This window comes from Parasteatoda tepidariorum, chromosome 2 (genome assembly GCF_043381705.1).
Source record: "Parasteatoda tepidariorum isolate YZ-2023 chromosome 2, CAS_Ptep_4.0, whole genome shotgun sequence".
NCBI lineage: Eukaryota > Metazoa > Arthropoda > Arachnida > Araneae > Theridiidae > Parasteatoda > Parasteatoda tepidariorum.
This window is the reverse complement of record NC_092205.1, coordinates 102,920,996-102,936,362: the sequence shown is the minus strand read 5'-3', so window position 1 is coordinate 102,936,362 and position 15,367 is coordinate 102,920,996. Positions and strand designations below refer to the sequence as shown.

Genomic DNA, 15,367 nt, shown 5'->3' with positions numbered 1-15,367 from the left:
TGATGTGTGTTGAGCTGTCAGCTAAGCGACTGCTTTTCTGAAAAATTTTATTAAAGATTATTAATATAGCTCAATAGTATTGAATAAAAACCTCTTAATATTTATTTGTTTGAACATTGCTAGTCATGATGGTGATAACGAAATAAATTTTAAAATCCGTTATATTTACAGTTAATAGAAGGAAACATGGTATCGGTTACCATGGGAACAGCTGCAATCACAACAATAACATTCAAGACGAAGTGTTTGGAGAATCAAGACACTTAATCAGTTAAATTTAGGAGAAAATAATGCGTTTAAAGCATATTAAAACAATAGTTCCATCTCAAGATGGATCCGAGAGAGTTATGGCTATGTGTTGGTCTCCAAATAATAGAAAACTTGCTATTTGTACTTCCGACAGGGTTATTTTGTTATTCGATGAAACTGGAGAAAAAAGAGACAAGTTTTCAACAAAACCTATCGATCCAGTGTATGGTAAAAAAAGTTATGTCGTCAAAGGTATGTCATTTTCAGCAGATTCTACGAAAATTGCTATCGCGCAAAGTGATAATATAGTGTTTGTCTACAAACTTGGGGAAAGTTGGGGAGAAAAAAAAGTGATTTGCAATAAATTTCCATGTCAGAGCGCTGCTACATGCATCACTTGGCCATCAGATGGACCTCTTGTGATTGGCCTTGCCGAAGGACGCGTCCGTGTTGCACACATAAAAAATAACAAAACATCCACTTTGTATAATTCCGATTCTTACGTTATTTCACTCACGAGTAATATTAGTGGTAAAGGAGTTATATCTGGTCATGCAGATGGTACTGTTGTTCGATTTTTTTTCGATGATGAAGGAACTGGTGATATTCAAGGTAAAATACTAACACATACCTCCCCGCCTTATGCTCTCGTTTGGGCAACTAATTCCATCATTGCAGCAGGTTGCGACAAGAAAATAGCTATTTATGGAAATGACGGTGCTCTTAAAAAACAAATCGATTATAGCCGTAACACGAATGAAAAAGAATTCACAACAGCTGTTTGTAGCCCAAGTGGGAAGACAGTGGTGATCGGCAGTTACGATCGATTGAGAATTCTGAATTGGAGTGCCCAACATCACGAATGGGAAGAAGCTAAACCAAAAGAAGTTACAAACTGGTACACAATATGTACTTTAGCTTGGGCGAAAGACGGGTCGAAGCTTTCTGTCGGTACATTGACTGGTTTAGTGGAATTATTTGATTGTAGCATGAAGAAGTCCTTATATAAAAGGATATTTGAAGTCACATACATAGATCCCAGTCAAGTGATTATAAGAAACATTTCTAACAACCTTCAAGTGAATATTAAATCGTCAAACTCTTATGAAATATTGGATCTTAAAATTTTAGGTAAAAATAGATATGCTGTTATACACACTTCACAAACTCTAATTCTTTGCGACATGGAAGCGAAGTTGACGAGTGAGGTGCCGTGGTTCGGTGTCGGTGAAAATGTAAAGTTTTTTTTCGATTTTGAGAATGTATGCCTCGTGTTCAATGTGGGTGAGCTGTCCTTGATCGAGTACGGCAACAATACGATATTGGGATCGGTGAGAACGGAGTTCATGAATCCGCACCTCATAAGTGTTTGCCTTAACAAACGCAATGGCGAACCTCTCTCCAATAATAAAAAACTTGCATACTTAATAGATCTTAAAACTATCGCAGTATTGGATCTGATGACCAATCAGCTTTTGATTCAAATAAGTCACGAGTCGAAGATCGATTGGCTGGAGCTGAGTGAGACGGGCCGTAAACTGTTGTTTCGTGATAGGCGACAGAGACTCAACCTGATAGATATAATAAAAGATGAGAAAAAAACAATGCTAAATTATTGCTCTTTCGTTCAGTGGGTGCCGGGAAGTGACGTCGTCGTCGCTCAAAGTCGAGGTAGTCTTTGCGTCTGGTATAATATTGAAGCTCCCGATAAAGTTTCTATCATTCCCATCAAGGGTGAAATATTAGAAATTCAGCGAAGTGATAATAAAACTGACGTTATTGTGAGTGATGGTACCTCGGTCACAACGTATGCCTTAGATGAGGGAATGATTGAATTTGGAAGTGCCATTGATAACCATGATTTTAAAAGAGCAGTCGTGTACCTAGAAAAATTAGGCTACTCAGAAGAAACCGAGGATATGTGGGCAAACTTAGGGAAACTTGCCTTAGATTCACTCAATTTACAAATAGCAGAACGTTGCTATGCTGCTGTAGGTGACATATCTAAAGCTAGATATTTGAGAGAAACTATTTCAATAGCTAATGATGCTGCAGCCAACTCGGGTAGTGATGGGTATGATTTTTACCAAGTGAGAGCTCGATTAGCCATAATGACGAAGGACTATAAAGTTGCTGAAAGCATCTACGTAGAACAGAACAAAATTGAGGAAGCCATACAAATGTACCTCGATTTGCACCGTTGGGAAGATGCAATTGAACTAGCTAAAGTGACTGATCATCCTGATTTGGAAAGACTCAATGAAACTTACTTTGAATGGCTGCAAACAACTAATCAAGAAGAGAAAGCAGGCGAACTGAAAGAAAATAAAGGTGAATTTCAAGAGGCAATTCGTTTATACTTAACTGCTGGATTGCCAACCAGGGCAGGTCGTGTTATATCTAGCATGCCACTGTTAGCAGAAAATGATGAGTTAGTTCAAGAAATAGCCTCAGCACTGATGAAAGGTGAATTCTATGAGCATGCTGGTGATCTTTATGAAAAAATTAATAGTTACCATAAGGCTCTGGAATGCTATAGGCTTGGGAATGCATTTAATAGGGCTGTTGATTTAGCTCGCACAGCATTTCCCGAAGAAGTTATACATTTGGAAGAAGAATGGGGCGACCACCTTGTATCAATCAAACAACTAGAAGCTGCAATTAATCACTATATTGAAGCTGGGAAATCAGTAAAAGCTTTGGATGCTGCAATAAATGCAAAGTTGTGGAAAAAAGCTGTAGAAATAATGGAAATTATTGATGACTCTCAATCGATGAGTAAATATTTAAAGCCAATGGCACAACATTTTTATTCAGTTGGCCAGTATGAACTGGCCGAGCATTTACTAGTTGAAGGAGGCATGTCTCGTGAAGCCGTAGACATGTATAATCGTATAGGCGAGTGGGACAAAGCTTATAAAATTGCCAGTCAGTTTCTGGATTCCGCAGAAGTGCGTCGAATGTATATTTCTCAGGCGAAGGTTCTTGAAGAAAAGGGTGACTACAAAGATGCTGAAAAACTATACACTTCAGCCCAAGAATATGATTTAGCTATTGCAATGTATGAAAATCTTAAACAATATGACAAAGTGTTGAAAATGATAAAAAAGTACTATCCTGAAAAGTTACCTGATACTTACCTTCATATAGCTAAACTGTTAGAAGAGGATGGAAAATATGGGCAAGCAGAAGATTACTACTCAACTGCTGGAGAGTGGAAAGTAGCTGTCAATATGTACCGAAACTTGGACATGTGGGAAGATGCATACAGAGTAGCCAAAACTAAAGGAAATGACATTGCTGCTAAACAGATAGCTTATTTATGGGCTAAAAGTGTAGGAGGTGATTCTGCAGTTAAACTTCTTAATAAATTTGGTTTGCTAGAAAGTGCTATAGACTATGCCACTGAAAACTGTGCATTTGATTTTGCTTTTGAATTATCTAAAACCTCAATGAAGCATAAACTTCCAGATATACACCTAAAGTTTGCTATGTTCTTAGAAGATGAAATGAAATTCAAAGAAGCAGAGTTAGAATTTATTCAGGCACAACGACCAAAAGAAGCAGTTTTAATGTATGTGCACAATCAGGATTGGGAGAGTGCACAAAGAGTAGCAGAAGCCCACGATAAAGAATCAGTTTCTGACGTACTGATTGGGCAAGCGAGATTTGGGTTTGAGCGTGGTGAGTACCAAAAAGCAGAATCTCTTTTATTGAGAGCTGAAAGAGCTGATCTGGCAGTAAAGTTCTATAAAGAAGCTGGCATGTGGAATGATGCTCTTAGAGTTTGTAAAGATTATACACCCAATAAACTGATGGAACTTCAGGAAGAATATGAAAGCGAAAGTTCTGAGAAAGGCTTGAGAGATGCCCAGCAGTTATTTGAACAGGCCTCTAGCTGGGAAGAGACGGGTCAGTATCAGAAGGCCATTGATCGGTATTTGCAGGTCTCTCCTTCTAATTCGAAAAATTTTGATTTTATTGAAAAGTGTTGGGTGAAAGCTGCAGAACTCTCTTGGAAGTTTATGAACAAGCAGCATACTGAAAAGTTAATTCAGCAAATTGCACCACAGTTGCTACAAATGAAAAAGCAAACAACTGCTGCGCAATTATTTTTAAAAATTAATTCCATTAAAAATGCTTTAGATGCTTTAATTGATGCAAAAGATTGGAGCAAAGCCAAAAGAGTAGCAGCAGAGGTGGATCCTCGCTACGAAGAGTATGTTGATAATTGTTATAAAGATTTCTTAAGATCAGAGGGTAATACATCAGAATTAGCTGACATAGATGTTATTGCAGCTCTGGACTTGTATGCAGAAAGAAATCAATGGGAAAAGTGCTTAGAGGTTGCTCAGAAACAAGGCATGAAAGTACTGCATAAATATGTGGCAATACTGGCCGTTAAACTTATAAAAGAAAGAAAAGAGCAAAAGGCATTAAGTTTATACGTAAATTATGGCATCCCTCCAATGAGCCAGAATTTCTCGATCTACCGCCATATTATCTCAGCCATTTTTCGAATGCCAGACACCTTTAACCATGAAGCTTATTCTCTCTGGTCTAATTTGCGAAATATACTATTCCAATTATGTCAAAGTTTGCAAAAAGTTAGTAGTGAGGAATGCGACGAATTTAACACTTATTTAACAATTGCCCATTATTATTCAACAAGATCGGCTTGCTTGGGTCACCCGAGTCTCGAACGGCAAGCCGTGAAAATCTCACTCAGTCTGTTGAGGAATGCTGATGTCATTCCTGCCGATAAACTCTTTTATGAAGCTGGCGAGGCTGCAAGGAAAATCGGATGGAACAGCATCGCATTTGTATGTCTTAATCACTTGATGGACATATTCGAAGCAATTGAGGATGGTTCGAATGAAGTGGATAATACTGATTTCCAAGATACAGATATTCCTGTTAATATCTTGATACCTTCAGAAACTTGCCTGAAAGAATCACAGCACGAAGAGACTAGGGAATGGGTGTTATCAGTCTCAATGGATCAAACAGTAGACCAATCTTTACCCTTGGATGAGAGACAAATGTTTGAAGCCTCTTTAATGTCCCATGACGGCAGGCAGTACCCGCCTTGTCTGGTGACAGGTTATCCCGTCATGAGGAATAAAGTCGAGTTTGGGAGTTCCGGTAAAGTTGCCAACAAAGACGATTGGAATAAACTTATTATGACTGCAAAAGTTAATCACGTGTCTGAATGTGAAGATGTGCTCAAGTTTATAACGTCTTGGTGTGGGGGAACTAGCAATACAGGATTTACATTTCAATGAACTGCATTATTTAAAGTGGTGATTGCCATCAGCTACATGTGAATAACTTTATCAAGAATTGATTTAAAATCTTAAATAGTAATAATCAGTGATTCCGCCTTATGAAATAGGCTAATATCATAGACTGGGCACATGCAGAAGTGTCCTCTGGCAATGGGTAATTTTCAATTGTGAAGAGGCAACCACTATAAATTAATATTTGTCTTGTAAGCAAAATTAAACCAACCTCCCCCCCTCAAAAAAACTATTACTGACTCAGTTACTAATATATAACATATTTCTAATCATAAGACATTTACTTTTCATGCATATCTTTAAATTAAAAATTTTAATTTTTATTACAGATCTGCTTTTAATAACAAAACAAAAAAAAAAGACCTGGAAATCTAGTCTAGTTTGTAATCTTTCGTCCTGAGAGTGGAATCACTGAGAGCGTCCTCTAGAGGAATCACTGATATATTTTTTCAGAAAAAAAACTTGCCAACTATTGTTTTATAAGGGAAGTTTTCAAAAAATATTATTCAAGACAGCTACATAATAGTTATATTGTACATAATAATTATATTGTAAAAATAATAATATTGTAATAATTATATTGTAAAAATAATAATATTGTATTCAGAAGCTTTTGTTACCCCTAACTTAAAATTTTATTAATATGTTGGTAAAATTAAATATTTAAAGCAAAAATATTTACACTACATATTGATCAAAGCATTGTAGTACAATTAAATATAAATTATTTACTAGAAATGTTTGCTTTTATTGATTATGAATTCTTTCGCTTATAAGTAAGATTCATGAAGTATTAATTATCTTTGAATTTCATTTCCTGCAATTGTTCTAAAAAATAAGGTACTATAAGGTTAAGGTATTGTTATTTTAAAACAGTTGCAGAGTCTCTATAAAATTGTGTATCATTAGTTATAATTGTAGTTTTAGTAATTTAGTTAACCTACCACCCAGTTACAAAATAATAGTGCAATTATAAACTGGACAAAGATAATTTGACTGACCATAAAATTTTTAAATTTTCTAAACTTAAGAAACCTCTTTTCCAGTAATTTTCTTAAAAAATTGCATTCCCACAGTTTCAGCACTTCTCTTTAAAATGTTAAAATTTTTGATTTTCCTTTTTTAAATTATAACTGTTTCGTACAGCCAGGACAGCTTGGTTGGTAGAGGGTTGGGTCCAGGCCGCAAGTTCAATCCTCGCCAGCGGGAGACTCCGCCTGTACCAACTAGTGACTGGTGCATGCTAAGTGTGTCAGGGTAAGGAAGTCCTTTAAGTTCCCATAACGAATCAATACATCAAGGGTACTGGATTGGAGATAAAGTGTGCTCTGGTTCAGGTCCTAATTATGATGTGGATGGGCTGTGATGTATGTGTTTATCAGAAGTCGAATTCTTGGTCATAAATGGTGCCACTTTGCCTAAAAATATACTTGTTAGTATTGACAAGTGGCATAAAACAACTGTTTTGCACAAATTTGTAAGACTTTTTTTTTCTATTACATAGGAATTGATAGAAATGACGTAAAATTTATTTCCATTAATCTAGGAAAAATAAATGGTTTTTGTTTGAAAGCAATTAACAGTGTTCGGGAAATTAACATAAAAGGTTAACCTCTTCCACAGGAATGTGGGATAAATTATGGAGTCCATTTCAATTAGTTTTCATACATCTTTCAAGGAATTATTTTCAATAATTGCACTTCCTTATACATAACTGCCAACCTTTCTGCACTCTTACTCATTTTAACTATTTTTTCCGCTTTACGAACAGAAGATAAGATTTTCCACATTTTTACCCACCCGCCTGACTGCTCGTATTTTTAGGTATTTCTCCATTTTTTTTTAACGACAATGTCAACCTTCGTCTATGAAAAGGTACCTCTACATAGAATCTAGTTAACATGTCTTAAATATTCATAAATCGGAAATGTATTTTTGCAGTCGTAGATACACTACAGTACTCCCCCACCGGAATTATAGCTGTGATAGAATTTGATGAATGGTTACCACAAGTTGACTCATTGCTGCTTTGTGAGAAGCCGGGGAAGCTGTAATAAGATCACCGTACTTTTGAGTGCTGATCGTGAGAGCTGTATTAAGTTCAAGGTTTTGGGCGCTCCTGTGTTGCCTTTAGCAGTCGAGTGAATGCATTGTATGTGATCGTGACTGAATAGCAAAGGAGGTGGATAATATTACAGTCACAAGTAGCAAGTCAATGTGGTCTATCAATAGAAGTAGGCTTGTTCAAATTGAAGTGGGAGTATCTGGCAAGGTAGGTATGTACACATCATGTCCGAAGGTCACCAATGTGGGGATAGTAGGTAACGACAATGTCAGCCTTCATCTATGAAAAGGTACCTATATTCCGCCGTATAACGCGCACTTTTAATACAAAAAATAACATTGGAATTTACGGGTGCGCGGTATACGCCGAATATAAAAAATTATAGATTAAAAAAATTTAAATATAGAAAAATACTTTTATTTTAAAGAAATAACATACCTTTACCTATATACTTTATTGATTTTCGTTATTACATAAATAGTTCATTATATTCGTCTTCCGTTATTTCTTCAGGCACGTCATCACAATCTGTTTCGTCTTCATCATCTGTGTTACCCTCATCCATAAATAAACAGCCATCTTCTGATCCGTCCAGATTATTTGAAATACTGCATTTTTTGAATGATTTTCTAACCATCTCTGGCTTAATTTCATCCCATGCTTTTAATATCCATTCGGACACTGTTTCCAAACTTGCATGACACATATGTCCTCCTTTCGTAAAGGTTTCCTCACCCTCCAACATCCAAGTGTTCCACTGTTTTTTTTTAAATTGGCTTTAAATGGTTTGTTTAAGCATATGTCCAATGACTGAACTAATAGTGTCATTCCGCCCGGAATAACTGCCATATCGGTGTTACATTTTTTCAACAATTTTTTTGTATTATCTGTAAGGTGGGACCTAAACATGTTCCACACTAAAAGGCTTTCTGGTTATCTATTGATACTAGACGAGATATTGCACATGTACAATCCAAATTTTCGTGCACGTTGTACGAAGAGTATATCTTAAAATTTAAAAAAAGTTATTAGAAATTATGGGTGCGCATTATACGCCGGGGCGCGTTATGTGCCGGAATTTACTGTACCTCAACATAGAATTGAGTTAACATGTGGAATTGAATTGGAATTGTATTTTTGTAGTACCACTACAAAAATACAATTCATGAGATTCACTACAAGCTTAAAATAACATATGAATTGTTGTGACTGTTATGTTAGTGACTCTAATAAGTTGAACCTGTGCAATTCTTATCAAATTTAATTATTTTTGCAATACATTTTAAATACAACTTGCAACTATAATTATTATAATTGTAAAGAAGAATTTTATTAGATTGAATATGTTCTAGTAGATAATAAATGAATTTATGTAACTATTTATAGAATTGCAAATTTAAATCATTATATAATGCCATTTTTAATAAGTAATGTTTTAAACAAACCAAAAATAAGTTCAAAATTCGCTTAATGGGTGTTACAAACATTCCCTTTTAAAAATGTGGAAAGTGTATATATATATATATATATTTTATGTAAATTTATAAATAAAATAAGTTTTATTCCTTAAATAATAAATAAAATCAGATTTATTTAAAAAATGCCAATAATAATGAAATTAAAAATACAGAATGAGGTTATCAACAAAAATTATTTTGACAGTTCAGTAATAATTTTCTTCATTTTTAGGTTTCGCTTTCATATTTTGTACTTGATCTTGTCTTCGATACATTTCAGCAATCTAAAATAAAAAATGGCAAATTCTGAGAAAGATAAGTTTTAAAAAGACTACCTCATGGCAAACTTTAAATAAGAGTTAACCTGATCAAAAAATCGAAATTAAAAATTTTTATCCCTAAGAAAGTAAGTACTCATCATAATAAATAAACAGATTTGAAAGCGTTCAATGGGAGCACCCACTTTCCTTTCAAGTTCACTCTAGACAATTGATTCGTACACTGCTTCCAGATCACAGTTATATATTTCTAGTGGTAGACTATAATTCCACAAATGAATGTCCTTTAGCAGGTTTATTAGGAAGAGTTTTCATGTTTTTTTTTAACATTTAGTTCAAATATGGCTTAGTTTCACTCAAAAAGTTCTCAACTAAAGGTGAGTTTGTTCAAACATTTGGTTCAAGAGTTCCCTTGTCTTCTGTGTCTGGATCACAATTACAAGGCTATGAAGTTGTACAATTCTAGCTGTACAACTCTGTACTCTCTATAAAATCAAATAGAAATCATAAACTGATTTTGTAGACATTATAAAACAGCAGAATTCTTAAAGAATCTCTTTAAAACTTTAACTGTTGTTTCTCTAATCAATACCAATTTTTTTTATTGTGAATTCAAAACTGTGTTTTCTAGAAAATAACTAATAAATTTTTGAAAAAATTAATTTAAAGTAATATGGTGATAATTTTATATTATCTTAAGAAACTATCAACTTTGTTCATTAACGGAAAATAGAATGTTTTGTCTAAGTTAAAGTGATTATAATATAATTTTGAGATATTTACGTTAATTAATAGTTTCAATTACTTTTTTATAATGGGGTGCTTTTTTTAGGTGAATAAAATTTTTTTTTCTTATTTCTGCTTGATGTACTTTCTAATCAAATAATTTGAAAATTTTCAGAAAGGTGATGCTCTATTAGCTAAAGCTATCTGCACTATTATTCTAATCTGTGAACAAAATCCACTTAGATAATCAGTATAATACTAGATAAAAGAATGAGAAAGGGTATCACATATCAATAATTACAAGACTGTTTATTTAATACAACTATTTAATACAAATTATTTAATACTACTTAACGCCAAAATGTGAATTTTTTTTTAGGAAAACTCAAGAAACCATAAATAAAAAATTAAAAATAATGCAGGGGTCTTCTATTGAATGTTCAATATTTATTGAACTCACTTGATTTACCGGGAGCAAAAGATTTAATGTTATTTATATTTATTTATAATTAGTATTAAATTTAATAATTGGGTTTAATTATTCTTAATCAAAACAATATATTGATTCCGAAAAGTCAAATGAAGTCTCAAAATACTAAGTACAAAAAAATTTATTTGTGAATATCTCAGCTCATAAAATAATTTTAAATTAATTGTATAATAGGATTAATCAAATAATTTGGATCAAGAAATCTCCATAACACAAGACTAGCTGCTTTATTACATCTTCCAGACAACTTCCTAGCCCAACTCAAAAATCCTGAAAATTTCCTGAGTAAAATCATTAACGACACATTTCAAAAAATTAATGTCTTCATAAATTTAAATTATTGATATTTTCAAAACATGAAATCTAAAAAAAATTATGTACAGCATAATTTAAATGAATAATTATGTTTAAGTTTACTTTTATCTCTAATCACATTTATTATTCTACCACAAAAAATACTTACAAATGAAAGGGATGTCAATTATAAATTCTAGTTCTAATATTTTTAAATAAAATATACAAGAATTTTTATACGTAAATGTTATCGATGATTTCTTGAAACTTCTGGACCTTTCTCTTTTAAAAAAATTTACATAACAGTTGTACTTTGATAAACTAAATTTAATTATTTTTAGGGTAGGTATTTCTGACTTAAATTATAATTTTTACGTTAAGAGTTTTCATCGGTTTTCACAATATAGTGTTTCAATATACTGTTTAAAAGTTTAATTGTACATTACATATGCTACATTAATGGAGAATTTTATTTAAAAAGTTTTAGTTAAAGGCTGTAAGTATTGAAAAGTAAAAACTTTTTGAATATAAAGGACAACTCCGAAAAATAAGAAAATGTTGACGGAAAAAAAAGCGTTAAATCAAGGCAGAATCGATTAAATCCTTATAATTATGTTAATAAACAACAAAAACTGTATAAAGTTATTTTTAAAAAAAACAGACCTGAGAGGAATTTGTTGCTTCTTCAACCTTTTTGTCATCCCTGATTTTGAGAAAACGGGGGAACCTTAAGGAAATGCCCTTCTCTGGGTCAACCTAATGAATAATTTAAAAAAAATAAATTATTATGCAATTTTTTAAAAATAAAACTTCAATATTAGGCAGATTATTTTTATAACAAAAAGGGGTTGGCACTAATATATAATTATTTTGGAGTAATTTCTCCTGAATATGCAATGAAAAATTCTCCAAATTTGGGCTGAGTTATCACACTATTAATTTAGTGTAATGATGTAAAAGAAAATTATTTACAATACTTAACGAGTAGATTAAGGTGGAAAAGAGAACAGGGTGAGTAGCCAAATCTTTCAGCAAAAAATAAGCACCTTTTAAGCACCATATACATTAACAAAATGCAAAATAATTTTCACAGACTTTACCTGTACATGATAAAATAACTAGTTTCTGACAAAGAACTCTTTTTCTTAATTATATTAGCCACCATAAAAATTCTGAGAGATTTTTAGGTTTGAAAAATGAGGGTGGAAAATGAAGCCTGAAAATGAGAATATCTAGTAAAATGCAGCTGAGTTACACATGAGAGTGCTAAAATCTCACCGAACTCAGCTCAGTAGGTGCACATGTGGACTTGCAAGTATTTCATCATACATGAAAAATGATTACGGCTTTCATACGCTACAGACCGAAGGAAGGCGGGAATGGATTGTGGTTGAATGAATTGTGAAAACGTGGAATAGAATAATCTCAAAAGCACGCTTTCGCATAATACATGCCAAAAATCGACATAGTAAAAAATAAACTTTAATTTTTGAAAAGGGAAAAATCAAGCATTTTACTTTTAAAAAACGAAAATAAGCACACTTTTTAAAAATGCTATGCAGCATGGAGAATAATATGATTGATTTAGCAGGGGTGATTGTGAGCCCAAGTCAAAATTCCAGAACATTTCTTCGAGTTAAAAAAAAAAAAACATTTTAAATCTGANAAATCGACATAGTAAAAAATAAACTTTAATTTTTGAAAAGGGAAAAATCAAGCATTTTACTTTTAAAAAACGAAAATAAGCACATTTAAGCACTTTTTAAAAATGCTATGCAGCATGGAGAATAATCTGATTGATTTAGCAGGAGTGATTGTGAGCCCAAGTCAAAATTCCAGAACATTTCTTCGAGTGAAAAAAAAAACATTTTAAATTGGAAAAAATTTAAACAAGGTTTATTTTCCTTTTTCTCAATATTTCTTAGTTTACTTAAAATAAATTTAAAATTTTACACATACCTATGATGACCTGGAAAAGTAAATAAAATTTACAAATATATCTTTCGTTCTTGAGTATATGATTATAACAACTATTTACTGATAAAAAATGAATATTAATCATGAATATGAGCTTATGAAGTATCTCTTTGGCTCTCCCTTACAAACAAATAAAATAAACTGTGTTTTCAAGTTCCATCTTTGAAAATTTAATTTCCTGAAACTTCTGTGATCAATGATTTTTTTTAAACGTCTAGACCAGTGATTCTCAACCACTGTGCCGCGGCACTTTTGTGGTCCGCCAAATATTAGAAATGATACAATAAAAGTTATAATGCTTTTTTTTATTATGAGTAAAGCTTAAATTAAAAAAAAGTGTATATATAGGGTTCGTGATTTTTTTTTTAAAAAATCAAAAAAATCGGATTATTTTGATTTTTATTCAAACACACTATAAGAGCTTTAATTTATGATTAAAAAAACTTTATAAATGTTTAATCAAAATTAAATTAATATTAAAACTATATTATAACAATATTTTAGAAGCTCTAACTTANTTATAATTTTTCCACGCTTTAACAGCGTGAACATCTTTGTCGGCGATTGTCTCGTCTCTAACAATCTTAAAATAAGATGGAAGTATTTAAATTTTAAATGACACGCAATTTTAAAAAATGTTGTAAGAGCTAATCATTAAAGTAAGCCTTTGCAATTAATAAACAAATTAACAAAGGATTACTAAAAAAATAAATATATAAAAAACAAATTAACGGAGGATAACTAACAAAAATTAAGCTAACAATTAATAATTAGCAAAAAAATTAGTTAACAAAAAATCACAAAAAATAACAGTTAATGTAAAAAAACTAACACTTAATAACAATAGAAAATAAGCTAACAATTAATAACTAGCAAAATAATAAATAACTGTTACTAACTATTTAAAAATTGGTCGAAAGAAATAATTAATCCCTTAATAAATGTTCTTTTGTAGTACATATTATTTTATTTCACATTCAAAATTATTGTCACAAACCATTTAACACAGTGTAAAATAGGTAATTAAACAACTTTTAATCTAATTTTTTTCATTGTGTGCCGTTAAATTTCGAAATCGTTAAAAGTGTGCCGCATCAAAAAAAAGGTTGAGAATCACTGGTCTAGACCATCGATCTCCGGAAACTTCCGAATCACTGTAAGTGAAAATTTCGGAAATCTGGATTTTTTCCGGAGCACAATCAGCCCTGATTTAGGAAATAGGTTCTATTTTTGTGGAGGTGAAACAACATAGCACTAATTTAAGATAAGGTGAGAGAAAAGAAACACATATAATATTTCTGTATGTATACTTACAATACCAATGGCTGCTTTATGGATAGGCGATATAGACAAATCAGCACATTTAACTTCCCATATCTGCTCGGGTTCAAACCATTCATCTGGCTCTAAACTGTGATCAAATCTATAATATGACTTGGGAGCACTGATAACATGGTTTTTTAAGAACTTTGTATGCGCTTCTAACTCATCTTCTTTAAAGCCAGTACCTAACTGATATAACATCCATTATAAGACTATGTATTGTTAATTTCTCTTTTGAAAAAGGCATTACAGAGATTTTAACTTACTTTACAAATACTTTGAAATTCCTCATTGTCGTTGTCATAGCAGGCAAGTAAAAATCCACCATAGGTACCTGTCCTTTTGCCTTTACCATGGTATCCACCAATAACAACAAGATCTAGGGTATCGCCGACACCATTTAAATAGTCTTTTTTTAACTAGAACAAAAACTGGTCATTAAAAATAATGTAACACTAGATTCAAGATTAACTTAAACAGGGTTGCTCATCATTTGTATAATATTTTCATAATATGCTTCTTTTACAATATTACCTTTTAGATAAATGAGAAGATTTAATAAATCTGAAAAAGTTTTGAGAAGATTTAATAAATCTTGTTTTTTTTTTTTCAAGAAAAACGAAGTTCTTAATCTACAAAATTCTTGTCAGGCCAGTCTTGGCATATGCTTCTGAGGCTTGGACAATGACAAAACTGGAGGAAAATTGTATCACATTGAGAGAAAAATTTTGCGGAGTACACTTGGTGGCGTCAATGAAAACAATAACTGGTGAAGGAGATTTAACTTTGAACTGTACCAGAGATTCATAAACAACCAGATATTATTAAATACATAAAAATAAATAGAATGAGTTGGATGGCCCATGTAATTCAAATGACTGATGACAATACAATAAAAAAAAAACTGCTTTGTAGTTTACACTACAACTGTAAATACTTTGTTACAACATTAATTAACTATAACTACAAATATTTTTTTTATAATGTAGTGACCACAAACTACTTTTGAATTGTAGTAACTACTTCACTACTTTAAGGAGACAAACTGTGTTAGAGAACTTAATTTACACCTATGTTCAAAATGGGTTTGAATAAGAAATCAGCTTGCATAAAATATAAGTTCAGGGATGAGATTAGCCAAAAAAGCTGAATTTCCACGATAGTAAATTTTACGCAAGCGCAACACTTTAATAATAAATTCCAGACAG

At 32.1% G+C, this 15,367-nt stretch overlaps 2 protein-coding genes across 3 annotated transcripts in view; one reads left to right on the top strand and one right to left on the bottom strand.

Moving 5' to 3' along the window:
* Positions 1–3: 3 nt before the first annotated feature.
* Positions 4–5,778, top strand: LOC107438183 (intraflagellar transport protein Oseg2). Its single transcript, XM_016050401.3, has one exon. It carries the CDS (start codon positions 291–293, stop codon positions 5,532–5,534), a length of 5,244 nt encoding a protein of 1,747 aa, XP_015905887.1. The 5' UTR covers positions 4–290; the 3' UTR covers positions 5,535–5,778.
* A 3,407-nt stretch (positions 5,779–9,185) lies between these two features.
* The window catches only part of LOC107438179 (DNA ligase 1), a 65,345-nt gene continuing 59,163 nt past the window's right edge, over positions 9,186–15,367 (bottom strand). For both annotated transcript variants that reach the window (XM_043049995.2, XM_043049993.2), the window contains exons 21-24: positions 14,426–14,578; positions 14,151–14,348; positions 11,523–11,615; positions 9,186–9,355 (exon numbers count right to left, since the gene is read on the bottom strand). In XM_043049995.2, coding sequence (XP_042905929.1) covers positions 9,278–9,355; positions 11,523–11,615; positions 14,151–14,348; positions 14,426–14,578 — 522 coding nt within the window. In that variant the 3' untranslated portion in view covers positions 9,186–9,277. The remainder of the gene's footprint in view (positions 9,356–11,522; positions 11,616–14,150; positions 14,349–14,425; positions 14,579–15,367) is intronic.